The 27,509-nt window shown below is 34.5% G+C and overlaps 2 protein-coding genes across 3 annotated transcripts; one reads left to right on the top strand and one right to left on the bottom strand.

Moving 5' to 3' along the window:
• Window positions 1-2,208: 2,208 nt before the first annotated feature.
• LOC106366577 (ADP-ribosylation factor GTPase-activating protein AGD2) lies at window positions 2,209-7,915 on the bottom strand. 2 transcript variants are annotated; one of them, XM_013806199.3, is made up of 19 exons: window positions 7,662-7,915; window positions 7,495-7,571; window positions 7,197-7,297; window positions 6,536-6,606; window positions 6,154-6,216; window positions 5,880-5,924; window positions 5,514-5,579; window positions 5,371-5,418; window positions 5,183-5,278; window positions 5,034-5,075; window positions 4,741-4,941; window positions 4,504-4,629; window positions 4,222-4,431; window positions 4,052-4,138; window positions 3,728-3,973; window positions 3,416-3,537; window positions 3,200-3,290; window positions 2,654-3,096; window positions 2,209-2,558 (listed from the first exon to the last, which is right to left on the bottom strand). In XM_013806199.3, the coding sequence occupies exons 1-19, from the start codon at window positions 7,707-7,709 to the stop codon at window positions 2,444-2,446; spliced, it is 2,298 nt and encodes a 765-aa protein (XP_013661653.2). In that variant the 5' UTR covers window positions 7,710-7,915; the 3' UTR covers window positions 2,209-2,443. The 2 variants fall into 2 exon arrangements, with proteins under 2 accessions (XP_013661653.2, XP_022548271.2); XM_022692550.2 differs by lacking the exons at window positions 6,536-6,606; window positions 7,197-7,297; window positions 7,495-7,571; window positions 7,662-7,915 and having other exon boundaries at window positions 5,183-5,286; window positions 6,154-6,218.
• A 244-nt stretch (window positions 7,916-8,159) lies between these two features.
• Window positions 8,160-26,930, top strand: LOC106364285 (putative disease resistance protein At4g11170). Its single transcript, XM_013803900.3, has 4 exons — window positions 8,160-11,895; window positions 23,444-24,551; window positions 24,689-24,994; window positions 25,655-26,930. Exons 1-4 carry the CDS (start codon window positions 11,423-11,425, stop codon window positions 26,825-26,827), a joined length of 3,060 nt encoding a protein of 1,019 aa, XP_013659354.2. The 5' UTR covers window positions 8,160-11,422; the 3' UTR covers window positions 26,828-26,930.
• The last annotated feature ends 579 nt before the right edge of the window (window positions 26,931-27,509 follow it).

Below are 27,509 nucleotides of genomic sequence, written 5' to 3'. Positions count from 1 at the left end.
AGGACACGGAAAAGTAACATATCACAAGAGAATTGGGCAAAATAGTTTTATAAAAAACAAGAGAGATTCTCTTTGGGACATTTCGACGAACACATTCATGACTATTTTAACAAAGACTAAACCTACCAAACACGAGCCAAGGTCTACAACATAAACCAAACACATACTAAATTCAATAATACCCAAAATTTTCATCAACAACACTAATTTTCCTTCGCTAACAAAAGAAGCTAGAGAAGAGAGTTAGAGAGGAAACCTGATGATGGGTTTGCTACAGAGACAAGCGAACAATCAGAATCAAAACCTGATGATGTTTCTTCCCTGAGACAAGCGAACAATCAGAATCAAAACAAGAGAGAGATAGAGAGAGAGAGAGAGAGAGAGAGAGAGAGAGAGAGAGAGAGAGAGAGAGAGAGAGAGAGAGAGAGAGAGAGAGAGAGAGAGAGAGAGAGAGAGAGAGAGAGGGAGAGGGAGAGAGAGAGGGAGAGGGAGAGAGAGAGGGAGAACCTGAGAGACGGTGAAACTCGACGATTCAGACTTTAGGTTAGAGGGAGAGTCGGAGTCTCAGAGAAGACGACGGAGGTTTCGAAGTCGTAGTCTCAGAGAAGAAAGAGAAGTTTCGACGTCGTCGTTAACTATTTTTTAGGTTTGTGGGTACCCATTCACTCTATTTGGTTTATCCATATAGTGTAAATTCATTTATTTATTTAAGAGTAAAAGCCCACTTTTGAATCCATTTATTTATTGAAAGGCAAAAACACAACCCAATACTTGTGGGTTTGGGTACACCCATGGGTAATTACTCATTTTAACATCCCTACTTGAAAATAATTCAGTTTGTTCTAAAAAGATGTTGCGAGTTTGAAAGCGAGAGAGAGGAGAAGGTGGCTGCAAGGAGCAAACGGCGGTGAAGGGTTGGAAAGTCGTCGTTTTTAACAATTTATTACAGGAATCTTTACAAAGGAACCCTCTGTATAATAATTATTTTACAAATTGACCCTCATCCCGTAAAATATTGAAACAAACCTCTCCAGTATCATCCAATTAAAAACCTGAAAAAGTATGATAGCTTGAGATGATTACAAATAATAAAATGCAAGGAAAGATGAAATTTCTAATTGAGATTTTTGTATAGTGAAATCTCATATTATTCCAAATATCAAATTTTAAAGTTCTAAAATTTCTTTTAAAATAGATAAAACTTCTTTTTGCAGTTACTCCATTATCATGGACATAAGCTTTGATATTGATTCCAATACGTCTACTTTGCTGATTAATCATTTATAATAATGAATGTTGTGTCTACTTTTTAAGATCTTAATGTAAGACATAAGATGTGTTATGACTTCTTCAATCAATTAAGAAATGCCATGCTATATACATTTTGTAGTTTGTACACACTTTGACCATGATCATGTTTTACGTTTCTTGCATATCTACACTAATAATATTATCTTTTGAGTAAAAATAAAAAACTTACGTTGTAATATTTTGCATCATGTTTTTTATTATATATAAATTACACTACATAATTTTTGAGAAATGTTAATTTACTATGTACATATATTATTGTTACATCATTGTAACAAGTAAATAATTCTTTTACTTAATCCGTTAATATCATCCGTTAGTGTTTTCTCCAGTATCACTATAATGGCTTAGAAAATCTACCAAGTGGCATCTACGGTTTATTATATGTTTTTTACTTCACTTGTTTGATACACAAGGTCCATTGTAAATACCTGCATTCTTTCTAAACAATGTTGTAATTAAAAATAGCCAATTATATTTTTTTGAAGCCATATACGAGGTTAATCTCTTGTTATCGTCTAGTTTAGTGCAATACTACATGAAAAACAATATCAGCTTATATGAGAGAGTATGTTATAAATCTTCATCAATCATGTTTTTAGGTAAATAAGATTTATCCATTTTGTAACTAAACTATTTATGCAAAAAGGCAAAATCAATAAATATTTAAGTAAACAAGATTATCCAATTTGTAAGTAAACTATTCCTAAAAAAAAAACTAGGAAACAATTAGAGCAACTCCCCTTTACAACCTCATTTGTGCATCTAGATTCCCTTACTCTAGCCTTGTTCATTTGTATATATTCTCTGTGACCAACCCATACCAATGCAGTATCTCAAAGATTTGGTATATAACCATTTTCTAGAGCATAGCAAAAACAAATAAGCCAAGAGGAGTATTGTTCGATTTGAGAAAATATATAACTGAAAGTATAACGCATTGCAAATCTGTAACATTCCATAACTAACTCTAAAAGATGGAATACCTTAAAGAACATCAGTGAGCCACTCATGCCCAATTACTACTACAACAATTACAGTAACATGACCAACGATAATATGTCTCATAGTCTTAGAAATTTATCAAACAGATAACTTGCCTGAACAAAAGAGACAATGTTAATATGTTATATTAGTGACACTCGGCTAAGAGAAGAAAGAGCTCTTCATCGGCTATGGCTCCCATCTCCATAGCTCTTTCCAATACACTTAATCCTCCACCATCCTCTATCGAAGGACGAGCACCTCTGCATTATCCAAAGAAAGGGAAACAATCATGTCAAGCAAAATGTGCCTCATAAGACAATGAAAAATCAATATGTTTTTTTGGATTATTAGTTACCTTCTCAATAAAACCTTTGCAAATGCATTGTTCCCTGATGCAATACAATGGTGCAACGGAGTTCTTCCATGATAATCTCTCATGTTTATGTCAGCACCAAACTGCAACAACAGTTCAAGCAAAACCGGGTCACCGCTTTGACACGCCACATGCAACAGCGAACATCCTTGAAGACAGTTTCTTGAGTCGTTCGAATCCTTGATTCTCTGACACGCGTTTGGATCGTGCCTCTTCTTCACTTCATCTTCTGCATCAGCAAGGTGATGATACGCATCTATAGCAGTAATATCATCGAACTTGGTATTGATGATATTCGCATCCGCTGTTACAATGAGTCTGTAGATTTCTCGTATGTTCTTACTTTGAACAGCTTCCCATATTTTACTTGAGGCGGTAAGGTTTGTTTCTCTTTCATCTTTGATAACTAGAGCTTTCTCCAGATACTGGCTAGGCATAAAATATTATCAGGTTTTAGTATCATTACCCTTTCTCTATCACAGGCATGATAGGATGAGTCAATAAAACTTTCAGCGCTGAATGTGATACCTTGACATGAATGTATTTCTCCTTTAGAGCAAATGAATCTTTTGACGATGGTTTTGTAACCAATGCAAGCTTATTGGTTGATCCCTTTTCACTGCAAAAAAAAAATGCACCAAGAGGTATGAATGATAGCAAAAATGTTCATCAATCATATGTTGGACACATTTTTGACTTCTTGATTGTGTTATAGATAATCTAATTTTCCTTGAGAGATGATACCAGTCATGGTCAAGCTGAAGTAACCCCTCCCACACTCCATTACAATATGCATTGCCTAAGTTTCGAAATAAGTCCAAGATTGTGGGTTCCCATACTTTCACATCCAATGTGACTGATCTCACCTGCAGAAAATCTTACTGTGTCAAAAGACTCAAAATGCTTATGATTAAGTAAGATCTTAACTTATATAATGACAGTAAAGAAGCACTACTAGACATAATAGATTAACCCAAAAAAGCATGTGTCCAAAAGCTATGGCTACAACATTGTTAAGTTCACCAACAATTATAAACAACCAAAAGAAGCAAATACCTTGGATATATGAACACCAAGGTTCCTGTGAACACCAGAGCATTCAATGCACATCAAAACACCAAGATTCAATGATGCCCAATCAGGGTCAGGTGCATTGCATTCTGCACATTCATCGTTTCCAGGGATTCCTCTGAGTGTTGTAAAGACATCATCCCCCATATTTACTCTTTGATTATAATCTTGTTTTTGATCCAGGGTGAGTTCGTCACCAGCAGGACCAGAACTAGCATAGTTAATTGGTGACTGCAGAAGATAATACAATACCTATTAGCACACAATCTCAACACTCAAAAAAGAAGATAACACTCGTCTTGTGTAAACCTGTTGCAGGAAGTGAGAATTCAAACGTGTTGCTATCGCTGCTGTGATCTTATTCACCCAATCCATCCGATCAGCTCCATTTTCAGCCTAGTTAGCATATAGAAATAAGCTGTGTTAGCCTCCCAATATTGCTCCTTTACGTCCTCCCTATATCTAACTAACAAAAGTACCTGTAATGTGTAAGTCATTTGAGGAGAAATGATTCTGAAACAAAGTCGAAGATCTGTGTCCTCTGCATCCAGTTTTATCAGTGACGTACGGAGATCGATCAAGTTGCAATCTAGGCTTCCTTGTGAAGCTGATCGAATGTGTCTTGAGCGAAATCTCCTAAAGACGCCGCTCCTATGCTCACCTAAACCACTGTAGTAGTGTTGAGATCCCTAAGAAGAAAACATATGTGAGAAAGACTTGTTTGACAGACAAGACAGTAAAAACGACCTTGGAACACATACCGCTGATTTGTTACCGGTGTTTCTGTAATAGTATAGGGATCCATGATTGTCAAGTACAAAGAACCTCCTTTTCCAATCAGCTCTAAGACTTGCTGATCTCTTTAATAAATAGCCTTGTTTAATCACCTGCATTAGTACAAAAGAGAAACTATGTAAGACTCATCAGCAAAGGATTCATCAAAATTCTTAATGTCCAGTTTGCAGTTGATTACTGCATGAGTTTTGGGAGACACTTACTTCCTTGTCCGCTGTTGCTATCGAAGTTGCTTCTACATTTTTATACGGAAGAGTTCTATAAACATGGTTTCCATCAACATTGGAGGGCTCAACTTGTTGGCTATCTAATTCAGATTGAGTTCTGAATTCTTGAATACGTTTTTCAAACCGATCTTGTTCAATCTTAGACTGTTCTTTTGATTGTTGAGCATCGGTCAATACCTGAAAGAAGAAAAGTAGCTTTTAGTGATCTCAAGTTTAAGCATTTTGGCTTAACTTTTATTCGGCATTATTGGAAAGGGTTTGACATTTACATGATGGATATAAGGCTCCAATTGACTCAATAGGTCATATCCCTGAAGCACAAAGAGAGCACATTAAGGAATACAAGATGGCAAAGATGTTTCCCTTAGTTAGTCACACTTGGCGACGTCTCAAAAATGCAAAATAAGAAGAAACCTACAAGCTTAAAATATCTCAAATGGGAATCCATAATGGCACTTATAGATTCCAAGAACTGGTACTTCTTTTTTGCTTCAATAGTCATCAATGAATTTACCTGCATTCCTTAAACCAAAGGGAAAACCAATTAGACACAGTAAGATCAAAAGACAATAGAACTAGTGGCTTCTGTTTGTAGACTTAACATACTAGATTGAAACGACTTTTCTCAAATGCTGACTTGGAGTTCTCTAGATCCTGTAAAACCAGCGTTAGATTTTGCTTGAGTTTTACTCACTGGCCAAACTGAGAAGGAAATAACATATTAAATGTAAGAAATAGAGTGGTAATACCTCTTCCAACTCAGCAACAATCTCTCCTCTGGTATTCTTTTTTAGCGAGACAAACTTTTCGCGTGCCTTCAAAATGAATAAGAAAAATTCAAAGCATAGCTTCAGATCTAGCATTATATTTTTGAAGTCTCATGATCATTGAATATGTGGATTAATTGAAGAAAACATATAGATGACTAAACCTTAAAACTAATACTCATTTTCTTTTATATGACAATGCACTGGCCATTTCGATATTACTGTTACTTTCAGTAAAAATCCGAGTATATATAGTAGTGACCCAATTAAACATACATATTAAGAGATAAACAGGTGTACCTCTCCATGTAAAATATTTAAGTGAAGCAACAGAGTACAATTAGTTACCTGATCATAAGAATGGACAGCTTTATCGAACCGACGTCGAGACTCCTGAAAAGGTAGAAAACAGTAATTAAAAACAATTTACGCCAAGAAAAGGAACATATAGAAAGAATGACAAAACATTTTCAAATAGAACTTGTCAACAATTGGATACAAAATACCAAAAACTAATCTTCTGTTTGTTCATTAGTCTTTTAAGGCTATAACATTTTCACTTTACGTACTGTACATAAAAGTAGAAAATAAGCGGAATTGCAGCGCCAGAAGAAAAAGTAACCTTTGCTTCTTGTAAATCGACAGTCATAAAATTCGTCAGCCTCTCAAGCAATACATGCTCCACCTACAACAGCAAAACAGTTTCACTAATGACAGTGAAGTGAAACTTGAAGTGAAACTTAAAGTCTGGATTTTCAAACTCACACATCATTTTAGATTATTAAGTTTATCACTCTCTCCTCTTTCTAGACACATGTATAGTTGATTATTTAACTCTTAAAATAAGTCTATTCAAACCATTTGTATAAAATAAAAAGCGAATAAACAAGACTATTGTGCCCTAAATAATGTTTAGCTGCCAACCAAATATAAATATTCCATTTCCAATAATGAGGCGTCCTGATATTTATGTGTAAAACTATTTTACAAGATGTGAGAGTTACCTGTGAGCGAAGAAACTCTTTATAAGAGGAGAGCTCTCGAAGTGTATTTACAAATTTAGATATTACTGGACCTGATGGTGTGCCATCCAAAAGTACAACAAAGAATCAGAAACAACAACTTCCAGATTTTATTGGAACTCTTCCATGTTTAATCAGTCATAAAATTAGATCTCATATATTTATCTCGAACGTGAAATTATAAATAAAAAATATATTACAGGAAGGAAGATTTTATCAGCCAATAGAAAGATATGAAACTCCATAAAAGCTGTGTTTCTTAAGTTTTCATTCAACATTTCTAACATATCTAAAAGTTTTTTTCCAATTCTTTCCACTATCAAGTGTGCTAAAATGACTCAGCTTCAAATCTCAGCAAATAAGTGAATGAGAAGTCCAAGAGCAGAAACCGCAAAACCTAAGAGAAGTCTGATAAAAGGAATGCATTAATAGTTGTTTTCACCAACCAAAGATCCCACAATCTAAGGGAAAGCATTACAGTTTTTTTTACTAATCAAAGTAGTTTTATAGGTGGGGAGCTAAAGGAATGCAAAATAGTTGTTTTTTATTAACTAAAGAGCCCACAAGCTTCATAGCACCAAAACTAAGTGATCAACTAATTATAGAGAGAGTGGGCTAAATAAAATGAAAGTGAATCCACAACCTCCAATTGAGACACTGACAGGATCATCATGTCCAGCACCAAACTCTTCCAGAGAATCTGCAAAGGCGCTTACTCCAGTAGATGCATCTCCCAAAACTCCCCTGAAACAAAAAAAAAAATTGGAATTTAAATAAAATGAGGTTACATATCAAACTCCCCTGAAGAGAAGGAGACAGACAATGAAGTTAGAAAGTCTCAGTCTTTAATAAGACAAAGACTATAACAGAGAAAGATGATTAAGACATTACGACAAAAAACGAAAAAAAAAACCAAAAAAGGTAGGTACAATTACACGTACATGAACTTCTTAACACCTTTGTACAGCTTCTGACAACGATCTTTAAGCTCATCAGTTGTTCCTTCTAACGAGAACACCTGATCCAATCAAACCAAAATTAACAAATAAAAATCGATCAATTCCCAAAGAATATATTGGAACCATGATGCGGGGAAAAGTAGTGTTACCTGTTTTTGAAACATTGGTGAATCCTCAAGGTTGATAAAGGCCGCCATTGTTGCGGCTTTAAAGAAGAATCTGAAGAAGCTTTAGACTAAAAGCGTACGAATTGAGTTAAGACAAGACAAGACAAGTAAACCCAAGAATGCTGTCTTTCGATTTCTTCTTCGTTTCGAAATGGATCTCGCTAGATCGAAATGCGTTTTTGAGCTGTTTGATGATGTTTTTGATTTGTTTTGAGAAGAGCCAGATAAAAAACTGGGAATTAATTTTCTTTACAAAGTCATCCTTTCATTTTATTATTCATTACTGACTTGGAGGGAAATAATATCAATGTCAAAATCATCCTTATCTCACATAAAAATCTGAGAATTATCAATATTATTAAAACAGAAACATGACCTATATTGGTCCAACTATTTTAATACAATTATTAAAACTTTTTATTAATCATTTAAGATAAATATTATACAAAAAACATATATATGACTAAAAATACAAATATAAAAGTTTAATTTCAACAAAAATGTAAAACAAAAAATATACCCGTCTTTACAAAACACACACCTTTTGTTTTCTCAAACTTTGTTTTTCGTAAGCGACACGACCGACGTTCAAGAAATATCTAAACAGTAACTATACATTTTGTATCCAAGACCATGGGAGGACCTAGAAGATAATTTAACCTGTGACACAATACATATAATATGTGTAAATATATAAAATATAGTGACTTAATTTATATATACATATATTTTTTAACAAATTCATTAGTCACTAAAAGTTCACATCTTCTAAATTTCAAAATATACTGACAAAAATAATTAAATTTCAGAAAATAAATCATATAAAAAGTGAAAAATATTTTTTATAATTTTAAATCTTCTATTTTGAGTAATAATAATAAATTATATAAAGAACATAGTAGTTTTATTATAACCTGAACTTTTGAACCATTACAGCTAAAAAAATATACTCCCTTTGTTCCACAAAGATAGATTTTTTAGTATTTTCACATATTAAAAAAAACACATTAAACTACCATGATAAATATATCGTTTTCTGTAATTTTTAATTTTCAATAACTTTTAACCAATAGTAATTCATAAAGTCACTTAATTTTCTTGAAATTTACAATTTTTTCATAGAAAACACAAAAAATACATCTTTCTCGAATAAACGTTTTTTCTAAAAGAATTATCATTAATGAATGGAGGGAGTATATTTTTTTTTCTCACAGCAAAGGAAATTTATACTAGTTAGCCACACCCTCCGCCCTTGTCCTGGACTATGCCTAATATCCATGACTTAAGAAGGGCATAAGGATTATTAACTTTTATTTTTCTTTTTGAAAAATATCGTAGTCTAAGAGTTAAGATTTAAGGGTTTTAACATCCAAGTATGAGGTTTGAATTTCAAAAAATGAAATTAAATTTCTTACACATTATATGATGTAAGACTTATTGGAAGTTAGGTCAATCTAAATAATTTGAGGAGAACTTTATTATGGAATGCATGTATTTGATCATCATATCTAATAGAATTACAGATTATATGATAAATTAATTGGTGATTTATCCAATATTAAAAATATTTTATTTTTACATCATATATTTTATATTTACATCATATATTTTATTTTTAAGTTTAGTTATAAAATTATTTTGATGAATTATAAAAAGGCAAATTTCTCAAAGAGAACCTAAAAATGTTTCTATGACCAAAAAAACACACAAGAAAAAAAATTCAAAATAGATTTCATTAAAAAAAGTAAAATACATTTGTACCTCTAATATATATACATATAAAAAATAAAAATCGATTTTTTATTTTCAAAAAAATTTGAAACATTTTTCGAAATTTTTTGTTGTCGACTTTTTGAAAATTCTAAAAGCTTCTTTCTAAAAATTATTAATTCAAATTTTATACCCTAAATCCTAAATTCTAACCATGGTCCCTAAACTCTAATATTCCCCTCACCCCTTTCCAATTCTTAATTAGTTAATCTAGAGGTACAAATATCTTTTACCTATATAATGAAACCACTTTTGGTTATTTTGACCATTGAGAATTATTTTGTGATAAAAAACTTTTTATTGGTATCGCATAGTAAATTTTTATAAAAATTAGATATTTAAATAAAGAATTAGAAAATTTGGGAATTTACATTATTACTTGATTTGACAGATTTAAACCAATTTATAGCAATTTAAACTTATTTAAATGGTCTAGAACAGTTGACAAAAAAAATGGTCTAGAACAATTCAAAACAATATGAAGATAAATCAAATTTTAAGATAATTGTTTCTGCAATCACCAATTCCCCCCTTAAATTTTGTGCTTAAAGTCTTTGTTGAGCTTCGAGTTCATGTAACACAACCTTAATTTTCATGACTCATCTTGTCACTTACTAAAATTTCCCTTACATGCTTTCTCTCGAAAACAGCATGCCCTAATTTTCTCTCCTCTCACTCCTTCTCCAAACAACTCTTCCTACACCGTTTGCAGTCTCGGCCAGCGTCTGGTGGCTCTCGAGCCCCAGCGTTGCGCTTCTTTAATTTTATTTCTTGTCTTTTCGTTTATATGTATTCAATCTTCCCTTCTCTAGGGTTTCACCCTCTTCTCCTTGGAGCTGAGTCGGTTTTTGCCCTCGTGAAGAGCTTTTAGAGACATATTTGTGTAGCCTTGGTCTTTGGTTTGTCTCTAACTCTTTTGTCAATCCTTGTTCTCTTGCTGTTGCAGGCTCTGGTTTTTGTTGTTCTAAGTTCTGTGCCGCCATTTGACCTGGATCTGGTCGGAGTTTTGCGGTCACATAGGTTTGTTGTGTCTGGACACGCTGATGTTTGCTGTGTTTGGCTCAATGGTGGGTGTTCAGTTGTGCTGATGTCATCCTCTTCGTTCTGGTTGATGAACTCTCAATTCTTCGTTGGCCTCTCTGAATGATTGTCTGTTATAGATGCATGAACGTGTATGAGTCTTCGCTCCTTGCCTCTGTTCTGTAGAAGAGAATGGTTGGTATCCTCTATGGATTGTAGCGGACTGACTCTCCTAGTTTTGTTTGTTGTTTCTTGTTTCGTCAATAGAGGTGGACGAGCGTTATTAGATTGAGCACGATCGAGAATTTTTCTCTTCTCAAGCTTATTCTCTAGTTTCTTTAATCCTTGCGGTTCTGGTTAATCTCTTGAGTTTTCTGTTTTGTGTTTATGTCTCAGTTTTGTGTTGATCGGTTTTATATTCCATCACCGAACCCCATCATGTATCCTTCCTAGTTTAGTATAGTGAAGAAAGTTTAATAAACCTTCTTTTGGTCATGTTTTCTCATTAGGTGCTATTTTTGTGATAAAAATTTAAAAATGTTATACCAGAAAATTTCTCATTAATTTTTCCTTTTAAAATATATTTGAGCCCATAGTCTTGCATGCATCAAACGTCAGAGAGGGTTGTAATCACTAATTTCCTCAAAAGGGCCGAAAGTCTTAAATGAAAAATATAAATAAATTCAAAGAAACCTTGTCTTCTCTGAAGTTTCCTCTTTCTCATTACGCGTTGGCGTTATTAGACACCGTAACGGGATGGAATGTTATGGGAATACTAATCTATAAATAAATAATCTTACGAAGTCAGCCAACATATTAAAATGTGGAACTATCCCCACCTGTAAGATAACTCATATCATAAATCTAGCACCAAGATAATCTTTTTTTTTTTTTTTTTTTATTAAAGTACGAAGATAATCCTTTCATGAGTTTACACCTAATCTCCTATCCCCATGACAGATCCTTCTTCATCTTCCTCAACCTCTTGGAGATACGATGTCTTCCCTAGTTTCAGAGGAGAAGACGTCCGTAAAAACTTTCTCAGTCACTTGCTCAAAGAATTTGAAAACAAGGGAATATTGACTTTCAGAGATGACCAGATCGAAAGAAGCCATAGCATCGGTCCTGAGCTAGTAGAAGCCATAAGAGAATCTAAGATCTCTGTGGTTTTGTTCTCGGAGAACTATGCTTCTTCAAGCTGGTGCTTGGACGAGCTGGTTGAGATCTTGAAGTGCAAGGAAGAACAAGGACTCAAAGTGATGCCGATCTTTTATAAAGTGGATCCATCTGAAGTAAGAAAACAAACCGGAAAGTTCGGAATGGGTTTCTTGAAAACATGTCACGGAAAGACGGAGGAGCAACAACAGAGTTGGAGGCAGGCGTTGACCGATGCTGCCAGTATTGTTGGCGACCATCCGCAAGATTGGTGAGTTTCTCTTTTTTTTTGTCCATTTTGCAATATTGGTTATATAAATTCTTAGGACATCTACAATGATATAAATTATAAAAATAAGAGCAGCTCTTATAATAAAATAACTAGATGATAATCCGCGTCCAGCGCGGGATGAGTTTTTTTTAAATGTAATATAATTTATTATTATAAATAATATACATTTTTATCGATAACTTTTATTTACATTTGATTAGAGATGAGCATTCGGGTGCCATTCAGGTTCGGTTTGAGTTTATTCGGGTTTCATGTTTTTAGGGTTACATATTTTAGCCATTTTCGTGTATTTATAAATATCATTTTAGGTTCAGTTCGGATTCTTGCGAGTTAGTTCGGATAACCAATTTAAATTATTTTTAAAAATTTAATATTTATATATACTTTAAATTTTTCAAAATATGAAAATAAAATAATATATAACATACAAATTTTAATAATGTACGAAAAAAATACTTAAACTTAACATAAAATTGGGTTAGCTTACACATTTGGATAGAATATGTAAGCTTACATATTTTATAGATAGCTTTCAGTTTTGAGTGTTCAAATAATATAGTGAACCGTTTAATTGTACCAAAAACCAGTTCATTCAGCTAATCCTCATAAACCGACTCTTATCTGTCGTGAGTTTGCTCTGATGGCGGAAAACTCTTTGACAATCTAAAGAAAGCCGTCTTCCTCCTCAAAACGGAGTCTCTCCCATCTTTGTGGATCCCTTTACTGTTTGTGCATCTATGAACTCCAGAACAATGAGATTTGATTTCTCACCCACGTCGCATTTGATGTGAAACCACAGCTGCTCCTCCGATCAGCAATTCAGTTCTACTCAAAGCCCTAACGGAAGCATCGTCCCTACTCTACAGTCACCACCGAGTTCAACATTGTCAGTGCGGTCATCACTATCCTATCCAAAAAAGAAACCTATAGAGCATAAATAGCATATTAGCTAAAATAATGGTCGATCAAATATCCAACACCAACATTCGAAGTGAAGGTTGCGTTCGAAGTTGATAGTTTATCACTTAAACGTATTTGTCGAGAAAACTAAGAAAAAATACGTAGAGTTCTTTACACTACAAGAAAACATCGGGATACTGAGGGAAAAAATCGTCGGTATGTCGTCGGAATAACGCTATTCCGAGGACATACCGACGAAAAAAATCCTCGGAAATAACTCCTCGGAAATTCATAATTCCTCGGAATTCCGTCGGAATTTTCCGACGGAATTCCGAGGAAACAAAATTCCGAGGATACTCCGAGGACACGAAGTTCGTCGGAAGGTTCCTCGGAAAATACCGAGGGAATTCCGATGGCCCAATCCTCGGAAGTTTCGACGAAATATTCCTCGGAATGTTTATCGGAAAATACCGAGGAACATTCCGAGGAACTCCTCTCCCTCGGAAAATTCCGAGGGAGTGGAGTTTCTCGGAAAATTCCGAGGAACTTTTTCCCTCAGAAAATTCCGAGGAACTTAAAGTTCGTCGGAATTTGCCGAGGGGAGAAAGTTCCTCGGAATTTTCCGAGGAACTCCATTCCCTCGGAATTTTGAAAAAATTTATTTTTTTAAAAAATTTATTTTTTTTTAAAAAATTAATTTTATTTTTAAAAATTAATTTTATTTTTAAAAATTAAAATTTTTAAAATTTAAAATTAAAATTGAATAAAACATAAAATAAAACATAGTAGATAATATTCAAATTTAAATAAAACATTCAGAGTTTTTGGAAAAAAAAAAAACTACGGGTCTTGAATGTTCGGGAACGTCTCGTTCGGGTACATCCTCTTCATCATCTCCATCATCTGCTCGTTCAGCCTCTTCTGGGTCTCATAGCCCGCCTGTTGAGCTGCCATCTGAGTCTCCAACGCAGATATCCGATCATCCTTGTCCTTCAGCTGAGCCGTAAGAACTTCTGGATCAACATACGCATGTGGTGCAGAAGAAGGAGCAGCCGACCGGGAGCGACGACCCAAACCGACCAAACGTCCCTTTTTCTTTGGAACCGACTGAAATATAAATAACCAAGTTTAGATAATTTAAATTGATGATAAAATAAAAATCAAGAAATAATTAAATTGAACTTTTAAAAAAAAAAAACTTACCGATTCAACGATTTCGTTGATTCGAACCCGAGACAAGTTGGTCGAGGCCGTCGAATCGTCATCATCGGTTTGAAGCTGAGACACTTCGTCATACACCTGAGTTTGGACCAGGTCGACCACGTCCCTCACAAGACCATCATCAATCTGGCCGGTCTTCTTGTTGGTATACGCCCTTTTCATAAGGGCGAGATCATCAACTGGGTGGCCTTCATTTTCTTCCGCCTTGAAAAAAAATAAATTAGACAAACATTAGAAATTTGAAAATGCAAAAAAATAAAATTCTGAAACTTAAATAATTGAAGAAAAAGCGGTTGAGCTTACCATGCGATCCGCCAGAGTGGCAATAGATTGAGCACCCAAGTTATGCTTGTAGATGCCCTTTCCTTTACGGTCGCTCCTGCGGTTGTTGGAGTTGGTGGAAGAAGTTTCTTTCGTCTCTTTTTTATCCCAATGCGCACACAACTCCTTCCAGACCGTGTCGTTCATCGACTTTGGGACCTTTTAATTTAAAAAAAAAAAGTTTAATAATTTTAAAAATAGTTTAATAAATTAAAAATTGTTAATAAATTAAAAACTACCTTGTTTACTTCCCACTTCTTCTTCCACTCGTACATCTGCTTCCCATAGTTGTCCATAACTTTATGGACAAAATGGTGATAGATAGAGAGCGTATCATCGGCATTCCAGTTGAATTCTTGCTGAAATAGTTTAAAAATAGTTTTTAAACACAAAAATATAATAGTTTAATAATTACAAAAATCGTCGTTTTAATAAATAAAAAATAGTTTAATAATTAAAAAAATAATTTAATAATTACCAAAATAAGTTTTAATAATATTTAAAATGTCTAATAAATATAGAAATTAGTTTAATAATTACAAAAATAAGTTTTAATAATATTTAAAATGTCTAATAAATATAGAAAATAGTTTAATAATTACAAAAAATAGTTTTAATAATATAAAAAATATAATTTAAAAATTAGAATACTTACCGCAAACTGCTGAAACCACAGATGCTGCTTCTCGACAGGGAAGTGAGTGAAAGTCGGATGTCCGCTGTCGAGGGCCGAGTACATCATACGGTTGATCCATGCGCTGATCCCATTCCCGGATCGGTTGAACCTAATAAAAAAAAAATTATTAATAAAAAAATAGTTTAAATAAAAAATAGTTTAAAAAATAAAAGTTTAAATTACCATGTTTGACCATGTCCATGTGGATACTCAGTGAGATAGGGAAGATGGTCACGACCGGGCTGTCGAACCAACTCCGCAACCCTCATCACTCCCAGAGGACCGGGTGCAGCAGCGGGACCAGGAGCGGGTGCAGCAGCGGGAGCGGGAGCAGCATGAGCGAGTAATGGAGAGGGAGATGTATGGTATGAGCTGTGGGGCGAAACGGAATCCTGAACATGGCTGGAAGAACCCCGAGACTGGCTCCCCATACCACCCCGGCTACGACGCTGGCGAGGCCGGATCTGATCATCATTAGACCTGTAAATTAAAAAAAAACATATTTAAAAATTAGTTCTAATAATTTTAATTAAAAAAAACAGTTTAAATAAAAAAAGTTTTAATAAATAAAAAATAGTTTAAAAATTTTAAAAATAGTTTAAATAAATCCCAAAAACATAATAATTACGAAAAATAGTTTTAAAAATGTTTAAAATGTTAAATAATTACAAAAATAGTTTTCATAATATTAAAAATGTTTAATAAATATAGAAATTTATATTTTACATATAAAATACAAAAAAATGTTTTTAAATATTATATAAATGATTTTTAATCTTAAAAAAAGTTTTATAGATTTTAAAAATGTTTAATAAATATATAAATGAATTTAAAATGCAAAAAATAGATTTTATATACAAAAAACGTTTTCAATATATATATATAATTTCAAATTCGATTTTTATAACCACAAAATTAATAAAAACTCTAAAAAAAAAATTCAAATCAAGTGAAATACATAATCAAACTCGATTTTACACAAATCTACCATTCACCCTAACAAAATCTATAAATCTCATTCCAAAATCATCAAATCTACTTAAAAACCATACAAATCTAACCTAAAAGAGTGGGATAGGGTTCTTACATGATTATGGGGGAGGATTAGGGGAGATTCGCCGGAAAAACGCGAGAGAGAACGGTGGAGTCGCCGGAAATCGCGAGAGGAGAGGCTCAGCGGCGCGGAGAGAAAGAGAGAAATGGGGAAGAAGATCGGGCTCGCCCTAATATTATGAGGCGTCCGACGGAAACTATCCGTCGGAATTTCCTCGGAAATATTTAATATTTCCGTCGGAATTTCCTCGGAATTCTTTGATTCAATTTTCCCGAAATATTTGGCGGCTTGGTTTACCCGGTTAAATGAAAATATTCCGACGAACAACGATTCCTCGGAATACCCTCGGTAATCTCCGAGGAATTTCTGAGGAACCAGGGTTTGGGGTTTTTAAACATCGATTATTTTCGCCGTATTTCATTTCTTATACAATTATAATGCATACCATTGAGGATTCTTTGTATAGATGATCATAAACCATGAAATAACACAATTTCAAAAATAATTGTAAGTATTCCCTTTACCATTTATTAAAGTGTATAAGTGTTTCTCTTATGTTGTGTGGTTTTCGTTCATGCAATCGTAAAAGTGTTTGTTATTGGATAAAACACCAAAGTTCATAGTTCCAAACATCATAATCTGGTTATGACACTTAATGAAGGTTATATACGTGTTATTCAATCCGTAAAACGTTGTTTTCGATTTAAAACCCCCAGTTCCTCGGAATTTCCTCGGAATATACCGAGGAGATTCCGAGGAAATCCTTATGTTCGTCAGCATTTCCTCGGAATATACCGAGGAGATTCCGAGGAAAAAGAATCTATAATCAAATCCCCATCTCCTCGGAATTTCCTCGGAATTTTCCGAGGAAATGCCGACGAACATAAAGAGTTCCTCGGAATTTCCTCGGAATTTTCCGAGGGAATTCCGAGGAACTTGGGGTTTTCAATCGAGAAGATCTATTCCGAGGAAATTCCGAGGAAAACCTATCTGTCCTCGGAATTTTCCTTAAAAAAAAAAAAAAAAAAAAAAAAAAGGTCGACGCTAGTCTGTTTCCGAGTCGTCATCACCAGATGAATCTGAATCTGGATCTTGGTGAAACTCTCCAATCACTGGTTCATCATCTACGTGAACGGCGGCTTCTTCTCCGAAGTCAGTTAAATCGACTACAAGGCCAACTCCACCTAAATCTTCTGCTGCACTTAAGTTGCCGGATGTGCTTGGTTGTAGTGGGTCTTCCAGCTCAGAACTTCCCTGAACTCGGCCTCTCGGGTTGAGTCTTGTAACAGTAACCCATGGATCATCTCTGTTCCTTACCCGGGGGTACTTGATATAACAAACCTGATCGGCCTGAGAAGCAAGAATGAAAGGATCATAATATTGCAGCTTCCGTCTTGAATTTACTGATGTAACACCAAATGCATCTGTTCTCACACCTCGATCTGGAGTGTTGTCGTGCCAGTCACAATAGAAAACAGTACAGCGCAATCCAACCATGCCCAAATACTTGATTTCTAAAATCTCATTTATGTGTCCGTAGTATACATCATCTCCTGATGCAGAACAAACACCAGCATCGTAAGTCGTACTCGAACGTCTCCTCTTCTGAGTTGTGAATGCATATCCTCGAGTACAAAATCTCGGATATGACTTCACAACAAAGTTTGGTCCAACGACCATCTCGCGTATCCAATCGTCAAATGTTTCACCTCTGGCCAAACCATCACTCACATAAGTAAACATCCATCCACCAAATTCTCTCTGCTTCATTTCTTCTAGTTCGTCCTCTGTGGCGTATCTATATTCTAACCGCTTTTCTGCCATGAAAATCCTTTCATATTGAAGAACATCTTCGCAGTTGGTGAGTAAATATGTTTGCAAATGACTGCGCTCCTGATCAGTAAGTCGACGGTCCTTTGGTTTTCCGCTAAGTCGTCCAACGTCTGTGAAAATGTCTGGAACCTTCCAATGATATGTTGCCCGTTCGCCTCTATCATCATGCCGAGCAGGTCTTCTGTTTTTGGTCTGAACTTCTGCTGGAAAGTAGTACTCGGCAAAGTTTGAAGTTTCTTCATTGATCATCTGTGCGACTATAGACCCTTCCACCCTACTTAAATTTTTCACCATCTTCTTCAAATGGAACATATACCGCTCATACAGATACATCCATCTATACTGCACAGGACCACCAAGTTCCAATTCTCTTACCAGGTGAATAACAAGATGCTCCATAACATCAAAAAATGAGGGAGGAAATATCTTCTCAAGGTTGCACTGAATCACAGCTATGTTAGTCTTCAAATTTTCAATACCTTCAAGAGTCACTGATCTTGTGCATAAATCGCGGAAGAAACCACTTATCCCTGCAATTGCTTCATGAACATTTCGTGGTAATAGTTCCTTGAAGGCAAACGGAAGGAGACGCTGCATCATTACATGGCAATCATGGCTTTTCAAGCCAGTAAACTTTCCTTCCTTTCTGTCGATACAGTTACGCAAATTAGATGCGTAACCGTCTGGAAATTCCACATCGTTTGAAATCCAATCAAAGAACGCATCCTTTCCCGCTGCATCAAGTCGGTATATGGGAAAAGGAGCCCTACCACTCTCATCAACATGAAGTTCTGAACGAGCACATATATCGACTAAATCCAGTCTTGACTTCAAATTATCCTTTGTTTTACCTTGAACATTAAGGATCGTGTTCATGAGATTGTCAAAAAAGTTCTTCTCGATATGCATGACATCTAAATTATGCCTTAGTAGATGATCCTCCCAGTATGGCAGATCCCAAAAAATACTTTTTTTGTGCCAGTTATGTAGGTTTCCAACACCATCTACCGGAAAATGCTCATGTCCACCGACGTCTGGCGTCCTTTCTGCACCAAAATCTCTAAGTTGTGTCTTCAAATCTTTCCCACGAATTTCCGGAGGTGGACTGTCAAACACCCTCTTGTTCTTCGTAAACAAATTCCTACTTCTACGATATGGATGATCTGGTGGTAGAAATCTCCTGTGACAGTCAAACCAACACGTTTTCCTTCCGTGTTTTAGTTGGAAAGCATCAGTGTTATCTTGACAATATGGACATGATAGCCTTCCATGCGTTGTCCATCCAGATAACATACCATATGCTGGAAAATCACTTATTGTCCACATTAGTACTGCCCGCATTTGAAAGTTTTCTTTATACGAAACATCGTATGTTTCAGCACCTTGAGTCCATAGTTGTTGCAACTCATATATTAGTGGCTGAAGAAACACATCAAGTGATCTCTTAGGATGCTCTGGTCCGGGAACGAGAATCGAGAGAAACAAAAACTCTCGTCGCAAGCACAAGTTTGGGGGTAGGTTGTATGGTGTAAGAATGACTGGCCATAGAGAATACTGTCTTCCACTCTTGCCAAACGGGCTGAAACCATCAGTACATAATCCAAGGTAGACATTTCTTCTCTCATACGCAAAGTCGGGATACTTTGATTGGAAATGCTTCCACGCTTTTGCATCTGAAGGATGTCTGATCTCACCATCTGTTGAGTGCTCCGCATGCCATCTCATTGGTTGCGCTGTGCGTTCAGACAGATACAGCCTCTGCAACCTTTCCGTCAAAGGCAAATACCACATCCTTTTATATGGTACTGGAACTCTTCCACTCGTATCTTTATAACGAGGCTTCCCACAAAATTTGCATGAAACCCGCTGTTCATCCGCCCTCCAATAAATCATGCAGTTGTCTCTGCATACATCTATTACCTGATACGATAAACCAAGACCAGCTACGAGTTTCTGAACCTCGTAGTATGAGCCAGGAGCTACATTATCTTCGGGTAGAATACCTTTTACATAATCAGCAATCGCATCCACACAGTCTTCAGCCAAATTATAATCCGTCTTAATGCCCATCAATCTTGTAGCAGATGATAAAGCTGAATGACCATCTCTGCAACCTTCGTACAATGGTTGCTTTCCAGCATCCAACATATCATAAAATCTCTTAGCTTCGGCATTGGGTAAATCTTCCCCTCTAAAATGATCATTTACCATCTGCTCAGTACCTACACCGTAATCTACATCCGTTCTAATTGGATCTTCTAATCTAACCGCTGGCTGAGGTTCGCTAGTACTACCAAGTTCATAATCAGTTTCTCCATGATGATACCAAATTTTGTAACTTCGTGTAAACCCACTCAAATATAAATGAGTCCAAACATCCCATTCTTTAATAACTTTTTTATTTTTACAATTAGAGCAAGGACATCTTAACATACCTGTTTTTGCTTCCGGTTGTCGGTGAACTAACCCCATGAATTCGGTTATACCTTGTTGGTATTCTTCCGTAAGCAATCTCGTGTTCGGATCCAAATGAGGTCGATCGATCCAAGAACGAAAATAATTTGAAGAAGACATGTTTTTTATGAATCAAATTCGTGTGTAAAGAAAGTGAGAGGGAGGATGAAGATATGGTGTGAATGAAGAGGAAGAGGGGTGCTTGTATTTATAGTTGAAATCCTGCCGACGGTCCGAGGAAATTCCGACGGAATTCCGATGCAAACGGCTAGTTCGTCGGAATTTCCTCGGAATTTTTAAAATCCCCCCAACGGCTCTCCAACGGCTCTCTAACGTCTATAATATTTCCTCGGAATTCATCGGTTTTTTCCGAGGAATACTAGTTTCCTCGGTATTCCGTCGGAATATTCCGACGAAATGAATTTTCCTCGGAATTCCGTCGGAATATTCCGACGGAATTCCGAGGAAGCAAAATTTTGTGTTTCCTCGGAATTGCCTCGGAAATGCCTCGGTATATTCCGAGGAATTCATTTTCCGTCGGAACGTCCGTCAGAATACCGCTGTTTTCTTGTAGTGTTAAAAGGAATGTATTTATTTGCATTAAATTCATAATTTTCGTGAGAAACGTTCTCTGCGTGACACCTCAGCATTTTGCAAAATAAAAGCTTTTTATGAAACCACGTCACACACTTTGTCAATAACCTTTAAAGAAAGTTTTAAAAGTGCTTCTCCTTTAATATATAGAAGATAAAACTAATGGTTAAAGTAAAAGAAAGGGAGGAAAAAATGGAAAGAGCTGCTTTTCCCTAAGAGACAAAAGAAAATTCTAAGAGTTTTTTTCTAATTGATTTACAGTATAACCTCTATAATTTAATATTTTATAAATTAATAATCTTTATAAATAATAAATTTTTCCGGTTCCAACTTGGACCGGTTCAAAATTTGAAACAAATCGATAAAATAATAAGATAATAACCTTTTAAAAAATTCCATGTAAATATATGGTCTCATTCAAATTATAAATTAATAATTATATGTATACATATTTTAGATAAGTAAAAACCTATTATTATATTGTTTGTTTTATATTCACAATGGAATTATCTTTATATTTTTTTAACACTTAATATATTTTTAATAAGATTTAGTAATATTATATTTAAAAACCACATTTAAGTCCTAAGATATATATTATATACACCAAAAATATAATAAAATTAATATAAATGTCAAATTTCAAAAAATAACAATTAATGTCTATAGACTATAATCAAATATATTTTTATATTAGAATAAATATATCTTAAAATAAAAAATCTAAAAAAAGAAACTTTTGTAAATTAATATCTCTGTAAATTAATAAAATTTCAAAGTCTTAACATTATTAATTTATAGAAGTTTTACTGTAATTCCTTTTATGTTTAAAATTTAAACTTTAAATATTTTATAATTACATAAAAGACTAGAGCACTTGTCTTACCATTGCTACCATTGCTGATGCTCTTAGTTGACTAATTGTTGGAGGTAAGCATAATTTAGATGAAGAACAAGTCCACTGTTCATTGATATGATAACCACTTATTTGATTTGTTGACTATTTTTCTATAATGTTTCCGAAATGATAGATATAGATATAGAACAGTTAGAGCAACATTATTGGTTAGGATCTAAAATGAAGTTTCTAAACAAATTACTATTATTATTTAATACAATTTGATTCTATAATTAAACTTAATTTTTTTTTAAACGTAAAAAATCAATAAGTGGATAATAAGTGAACATATGTGGTATTAAAATTTCTAGTGAATTTCTCATAAGATCACCTCCATCAATAGGATGGATGTGGGTATCAAACAATTATTAAATTAGCAAAAAAAAAAAAAAGAGAAGTGAGGGAGTGATAAGGTTTCGGTACAGAGAGTTCATTGTGACTCTTTTGCATTCTTAATTTACAAGTGGCAACCATTCATTTGTTTAGTTTATTATATAATTTTAAAAAAAAATTTAACTAAAAATATACTAAATAACTATATAAAAATGGATGAGAACCATTGTGTAACCATCAAGGTTGCTCTTATATATATAACCACTGAAGCTGTGATTTCTGCTTTCTCCACTCCCATCATTGTAATTTGTAAGAAAGCTAACTAAAACAGTGAGTAAAGGTTTTATAAGTTTACAAAATGTTGTTAGGGAAACTGGAAAGTGACATGAAGGCAAAATTAGCATAATGGCATAGATGGAAATTTTAAAGGCATGCCAACGTTTATGGTTGTTAGCATCGAATCATAAAAAAATTCTACAAAATATAATACATATTTGTGGATTTCCTAAATAATAAAAATGTAGACAACATTTATGGTTTTTAAAAACATTTATCAAGTTTTTATTATTAAACTTTGTAACTAATTCTACATTAGATAATTAAATTACTCAATGTTTCTTTTGACATTATCAAACAAATGTACAATTTATCAAATTTAGGTTTGATAAATATTTCAAAATGCAATCAAAATTATAATTGCCAATCAATCCAATTACTCTAGTTCCTTAACAATTAACTATTGTCTACATTTTTATTATTTAGGAAATCCACATATACATTATAAGTTCATGCTTTTTAATTCTAATCATCACAGTGCTTTCATCATATAATTTCATGTTCTTATAATTATATTATGCTCCAGATGATACCCTTGATCTTTTAATTTTTTTTTTTTGTAGCCATAAGCGAATGTATCTCTTTTCTATTTAAACACATCACTGTTTTACATGTCAAGCTCATATTAATGTTCACAAAGACCATTTAAGTAGAAATCCTTAATAAAATAAAATATTATCACTAACTGATGTAATTATATATTATTATTTTTAATTTTTTTATTAATCAATATTTTATTTGAAGTACTTCTTGAAATATAAAATATAATGTATCTAAACATCTTAAATCGTGATCATATTATTTATGATTTTTTTTTATTCACACGCATGTACATGATATAAAATTTCTTACACCAATTCATAGATACCCTAATTAAATGGTACCCTTATTTTATTATTATTACCAGGGACAATGAAGCAGACATGATCACAACAATTGCCAAGGATGTATTAAATAAATTAAATGCGACACCATCAAGAGATTTCGAGGACTTAGTTGGAATTGAATCTCACATTGCAAGAATGAAGACTTTGCTATGCCTTGAGTCTCAAGAAGTGAGGTTAGTAGGGATATGGGGTCCTGCAGGCATTGGTAAAACCACTATAGCTAGAGCTTTATATAACCAATTTCATGAGAACTTCAAACTTTCTATCTTTATGGAGAACGTGAGTGAAAGTTATGGTGGAACTAACCTCGATAGCTATGGTTTAAAGCTGGGCTTACAACAAAGGTTTCTGTCAAAACTTCTTGATCAACACGGTTTGAGAATACGCCATTTAGGCGCAATAAAAGAAAGGCTTAAGAACCAGAAAGTCCTAGCCGTTCTTGATGATGTGAACAACATTGAACAACTCCAAGCTTTAGCAAAGGAAACTCAATGGTTTGGTAACAAGAGCAGAATCATAGTGACTACACGAAACAAACAACTTTTGATTTCACACAATATCAGCCATGTTTACAAGGTGCCTTTTCCATCAAGAGAAGAAGCTCTTGCTATATTCTGCCAACACGCCTTCAGAGAATGCTATCCCTCGGATGATTTTAAGGATATTGCAATTGAATTTGCAACTCTTGCTGGTCATCTTCCGCTAGGTCTACGCGTTCTTGGTTCATTTATGAGAGGAAAAAGTAAGGAGGAGTGGGAAGTTTCTCTGCCTACACTAAAAACTAGACTCACTGGAGAGATCGAGAAACTATTAAAAGTCGGGTACGAGGGCTTACACAAAGATGACAAAGCTCTATTTCTTCACATTGCATGTCTTTTTAATGGTCATCATGAAACCTATGTGAAGCAGATGGTGGTAGCTAATAGTGACTTGGATGTTAGCTTTGGACTTAAAGTCTTGGCTGATCGGTCTCTCATACAAATATATGTGGATGGTAAAGTGGTGATGCACTCCTTGCTACGACAGTTGGGCAGAGAAGTTGTTCGCGAGCAATCTGTGGACGAGCCAGGAAAACGTCAATTCTTGATGAGTGCTAGAGAAATTTGTGGCGTTCTTTCGAATAATACTGTAAGTTTAATCCATCTTACTTACATCATTGACCCTCGGAAATTAATATTTATGATGAATGCTTGAAAGATTTTGTAGTCTGCTCAAGTTTTTCTATATAGTATTTTAAAAACTATGTTTTTCTTTTTAACTTGCAGGGCACGGATTCTGTATTAGGTATGTCGGTAGATATGTGTGACCTCAACGAAGATTTTTATATAAATGAGAAAGCATTTGAAAATATGAGGAATCTTTTATATATAAGAATCTACAGAAGTAATGATGCAAATCCAAATAAAATGAAGTTACCAGATGACGGTCTAAGTTATCTGCCACAACTAAGGCTATTGCAATGGGATGCGTATCCACACATGTTCTTGCCTTCTCGTTTCCGAACGGAATGTCTCGTGGAACTCAGCATGTCTCATAGCAAGCTTAAGACGCTATGGGGAGACAATGCTCAGGTAATATAAGCAACTGTTACTAATTTTAATTCCATGGTTTTTTTCTTCATATCTTTTCATTCCAGGTAGTATATATATTTTTTTGCATACACACACATAACATAAACTGAAAACTGAAAACTATCCAAATAGGTCATCAACAAGGGGTGAGTTCTATAATCATCCAGACTAACTTTGTGCGATTTTTAATTAGCCCTAACATTCCTCAATTCCTGCTTTGGAGGGTGAAAAATATTTTTCTACGGAGAGGTGTATGGAGTCCGGGCCAGATCACTTTGATTAACTTAAAAAAAAATTGAAAGCTCTAAAATACTTACTCATAGAAAATAATAACAAATTACTTCAGATTGTTCCTACGGCTATATTTTCGCTTGTTATGTTTTTAAGTGTTAAAAGAGAAGCATATCAAGCTATCTAAAAGTTTTGTAGATTAAGGGTATGTATTACTAATCATATATTATAGTCTAAGATCGATGTATGTGTAAGCTCGTTAAGAGTTTCTCTTTCCATATCGGTGTGTATACCATGTTTTGTTATAAACGAATGAAGTTTTTGGCTTTCCCTAGTAATACTTACTCTTTTAACATATCTGTATAGATTTATGTGATTTGATAGCATTCACCAACATTTTATTGACTTAATCGTTATTTTTGTGTGCAGCCGCTCAGAAATCTCAAGAATATGAATTTAAGCAACTCTCCGAATCTTGAAAGCTTTCCAAATCTTTTGGAAGCAACAAAGCTGGAGAGATTGGATTTGAGTTGGTGTGAGTCTTTGGTGGAGCTTCCTTCTTCTATACAGAACCTTCATAAGCTGAGCTTGCTAGAGATGTCTTGTTGCACAAGTCTAGAGATCTTACCAACCAACATAAACTTAGCTTCTCTATCTCGCCTCCACTTTAGAAATTGCCTTCGACTGAAAACGTTTCCAGAGATTTCAACAAATTTAAATTATCTGAAAATAAAAGGCACCGCGATCACTGAGGTTCCTCCATCAGTCAAGTCCTGGCGTAGAATTGAAGAAATTTGCATGGAAAGTACTGAGGTGAGGATATTAATGAATCTTCCTTATATTTTGGACACTCTATGTTTGAGGGGTAATACTAAACTGGTGGCTATCGCAAACTACCTCATAAGGCTACGTCGCCTGCGCATGATCGACATCTCTTTTTGCGTCAGTCTCGTGTATCTACCGAAGCTTCCGTACTCAGTACGCTATTTAACAGCTTTTAACTGTGAGTCCCTTCAAAGGTTACATGGCCCTTTTCGTAACCCAAGCATCCGCCTCAAGTTCACTAATTGCTTGAAGCTAGATCATAACGCACAAGAAATGATCCACCAATCTGTTTTTGATGTTGTTATCTTACCTGGCGGACAAGTGCCCGCATACTTCACTCACCGATATAATGGTAACAGTGGTTTTTATCATTTCACGTTCGATGGATCTGTCAGCTTCTATAGCTTTAAGGTATGTCTAGTGCTAGCAGCGGGTACGAGATTCGAAAGTTGTCACACATCTTTCTACACAAGCTTTCGTGGCGATCCGATAAAGAAGTATTACACATATATGTTGAATCAGCCCCAGCTTAAAGTGGATCATATATGCATGTTTGAGTGTGTTTTGTCACCTGACTACGATGGTCCGCCGTATTTGGGAACTCGTCCTAGTACGACCAAATTGTTCAAGTTTGACTTCAATTGTAATTATGGCTGCAAAGTTCTGGAGTGTGGTGTACTATTCTTGGAGGCTCGTAAATCTTTGATCGCTGCGAAAAGAGCCGAGTCTAGTTCCACATGTCCAAGGCCTGCTAAAAGATCCAAGGCACAAGTGTGATTGTGTGAAGCTTATAGATTTTGTTCATTTCATATGCTTTTAAGACAGGCACACGTTTACAATATTATAGACAGTCTTACAAGTTTTAATCTGGGTTTTAATACTCTCTTTGTTGTGCTCTACGTAGTAGGTAGTAGGACCGGAGGAAACCATAAATTTTTCTTTTAAGGTAGGTCTGTGCCCTTTAATCTAATTATTATAAAACCGAAAATTTAAAAATTCTTATATGTTATATGGATGATGTTATATTGTTATTCCACTATACAAAGTTATGATTGGTTAGCATTTTAAAGTAACTAACGTAAGTGGAAATTTTATTATTCTCACGTACACAGGTACACTAAATAGTTTTTTTTTAACTAGTACTATTTTTATTTAGGGAATTTACGGTCTATATACACGAAAACTTTCGATATTAGGTGTATAGCCAAAGCCACGTTGTACTTTTTATAGCCAAAGCCACTGTGTACTTTGCCCATTTCGAAAGTTTTTTTGTATATTCACCTAATTAATCCTTTTATTTATTCAGTTACTGTTTAACAAAGAAAACATACACTTTTTATCACTTTAGATTAAATGAAAGTAACTCCATTTCTTTATTTTCTATTTTTTGCACTATTTTTTCTTCTCATTCCAGCTTTTAATATTTTCTCATTTACTCTGGAAATTACAAATCACGACA

Source organism: Brassica napus, chromosome A9 (genome assembly GCF_020379485.1).
Source record: "Brassica napus cultivar Da-Ae chromosome A9, Da-Ae, whole genome shotgun sequence".
Lineage (NCBI taxonomy): Eukaryota > Viridiplantae > Streptophyta > Magnoliopsida > Brassicales > Brassicaceae > Brassica > Brassica napus.
This window is presented reverse-complemented; position numbering and strand designations above follow the sequence as displayed.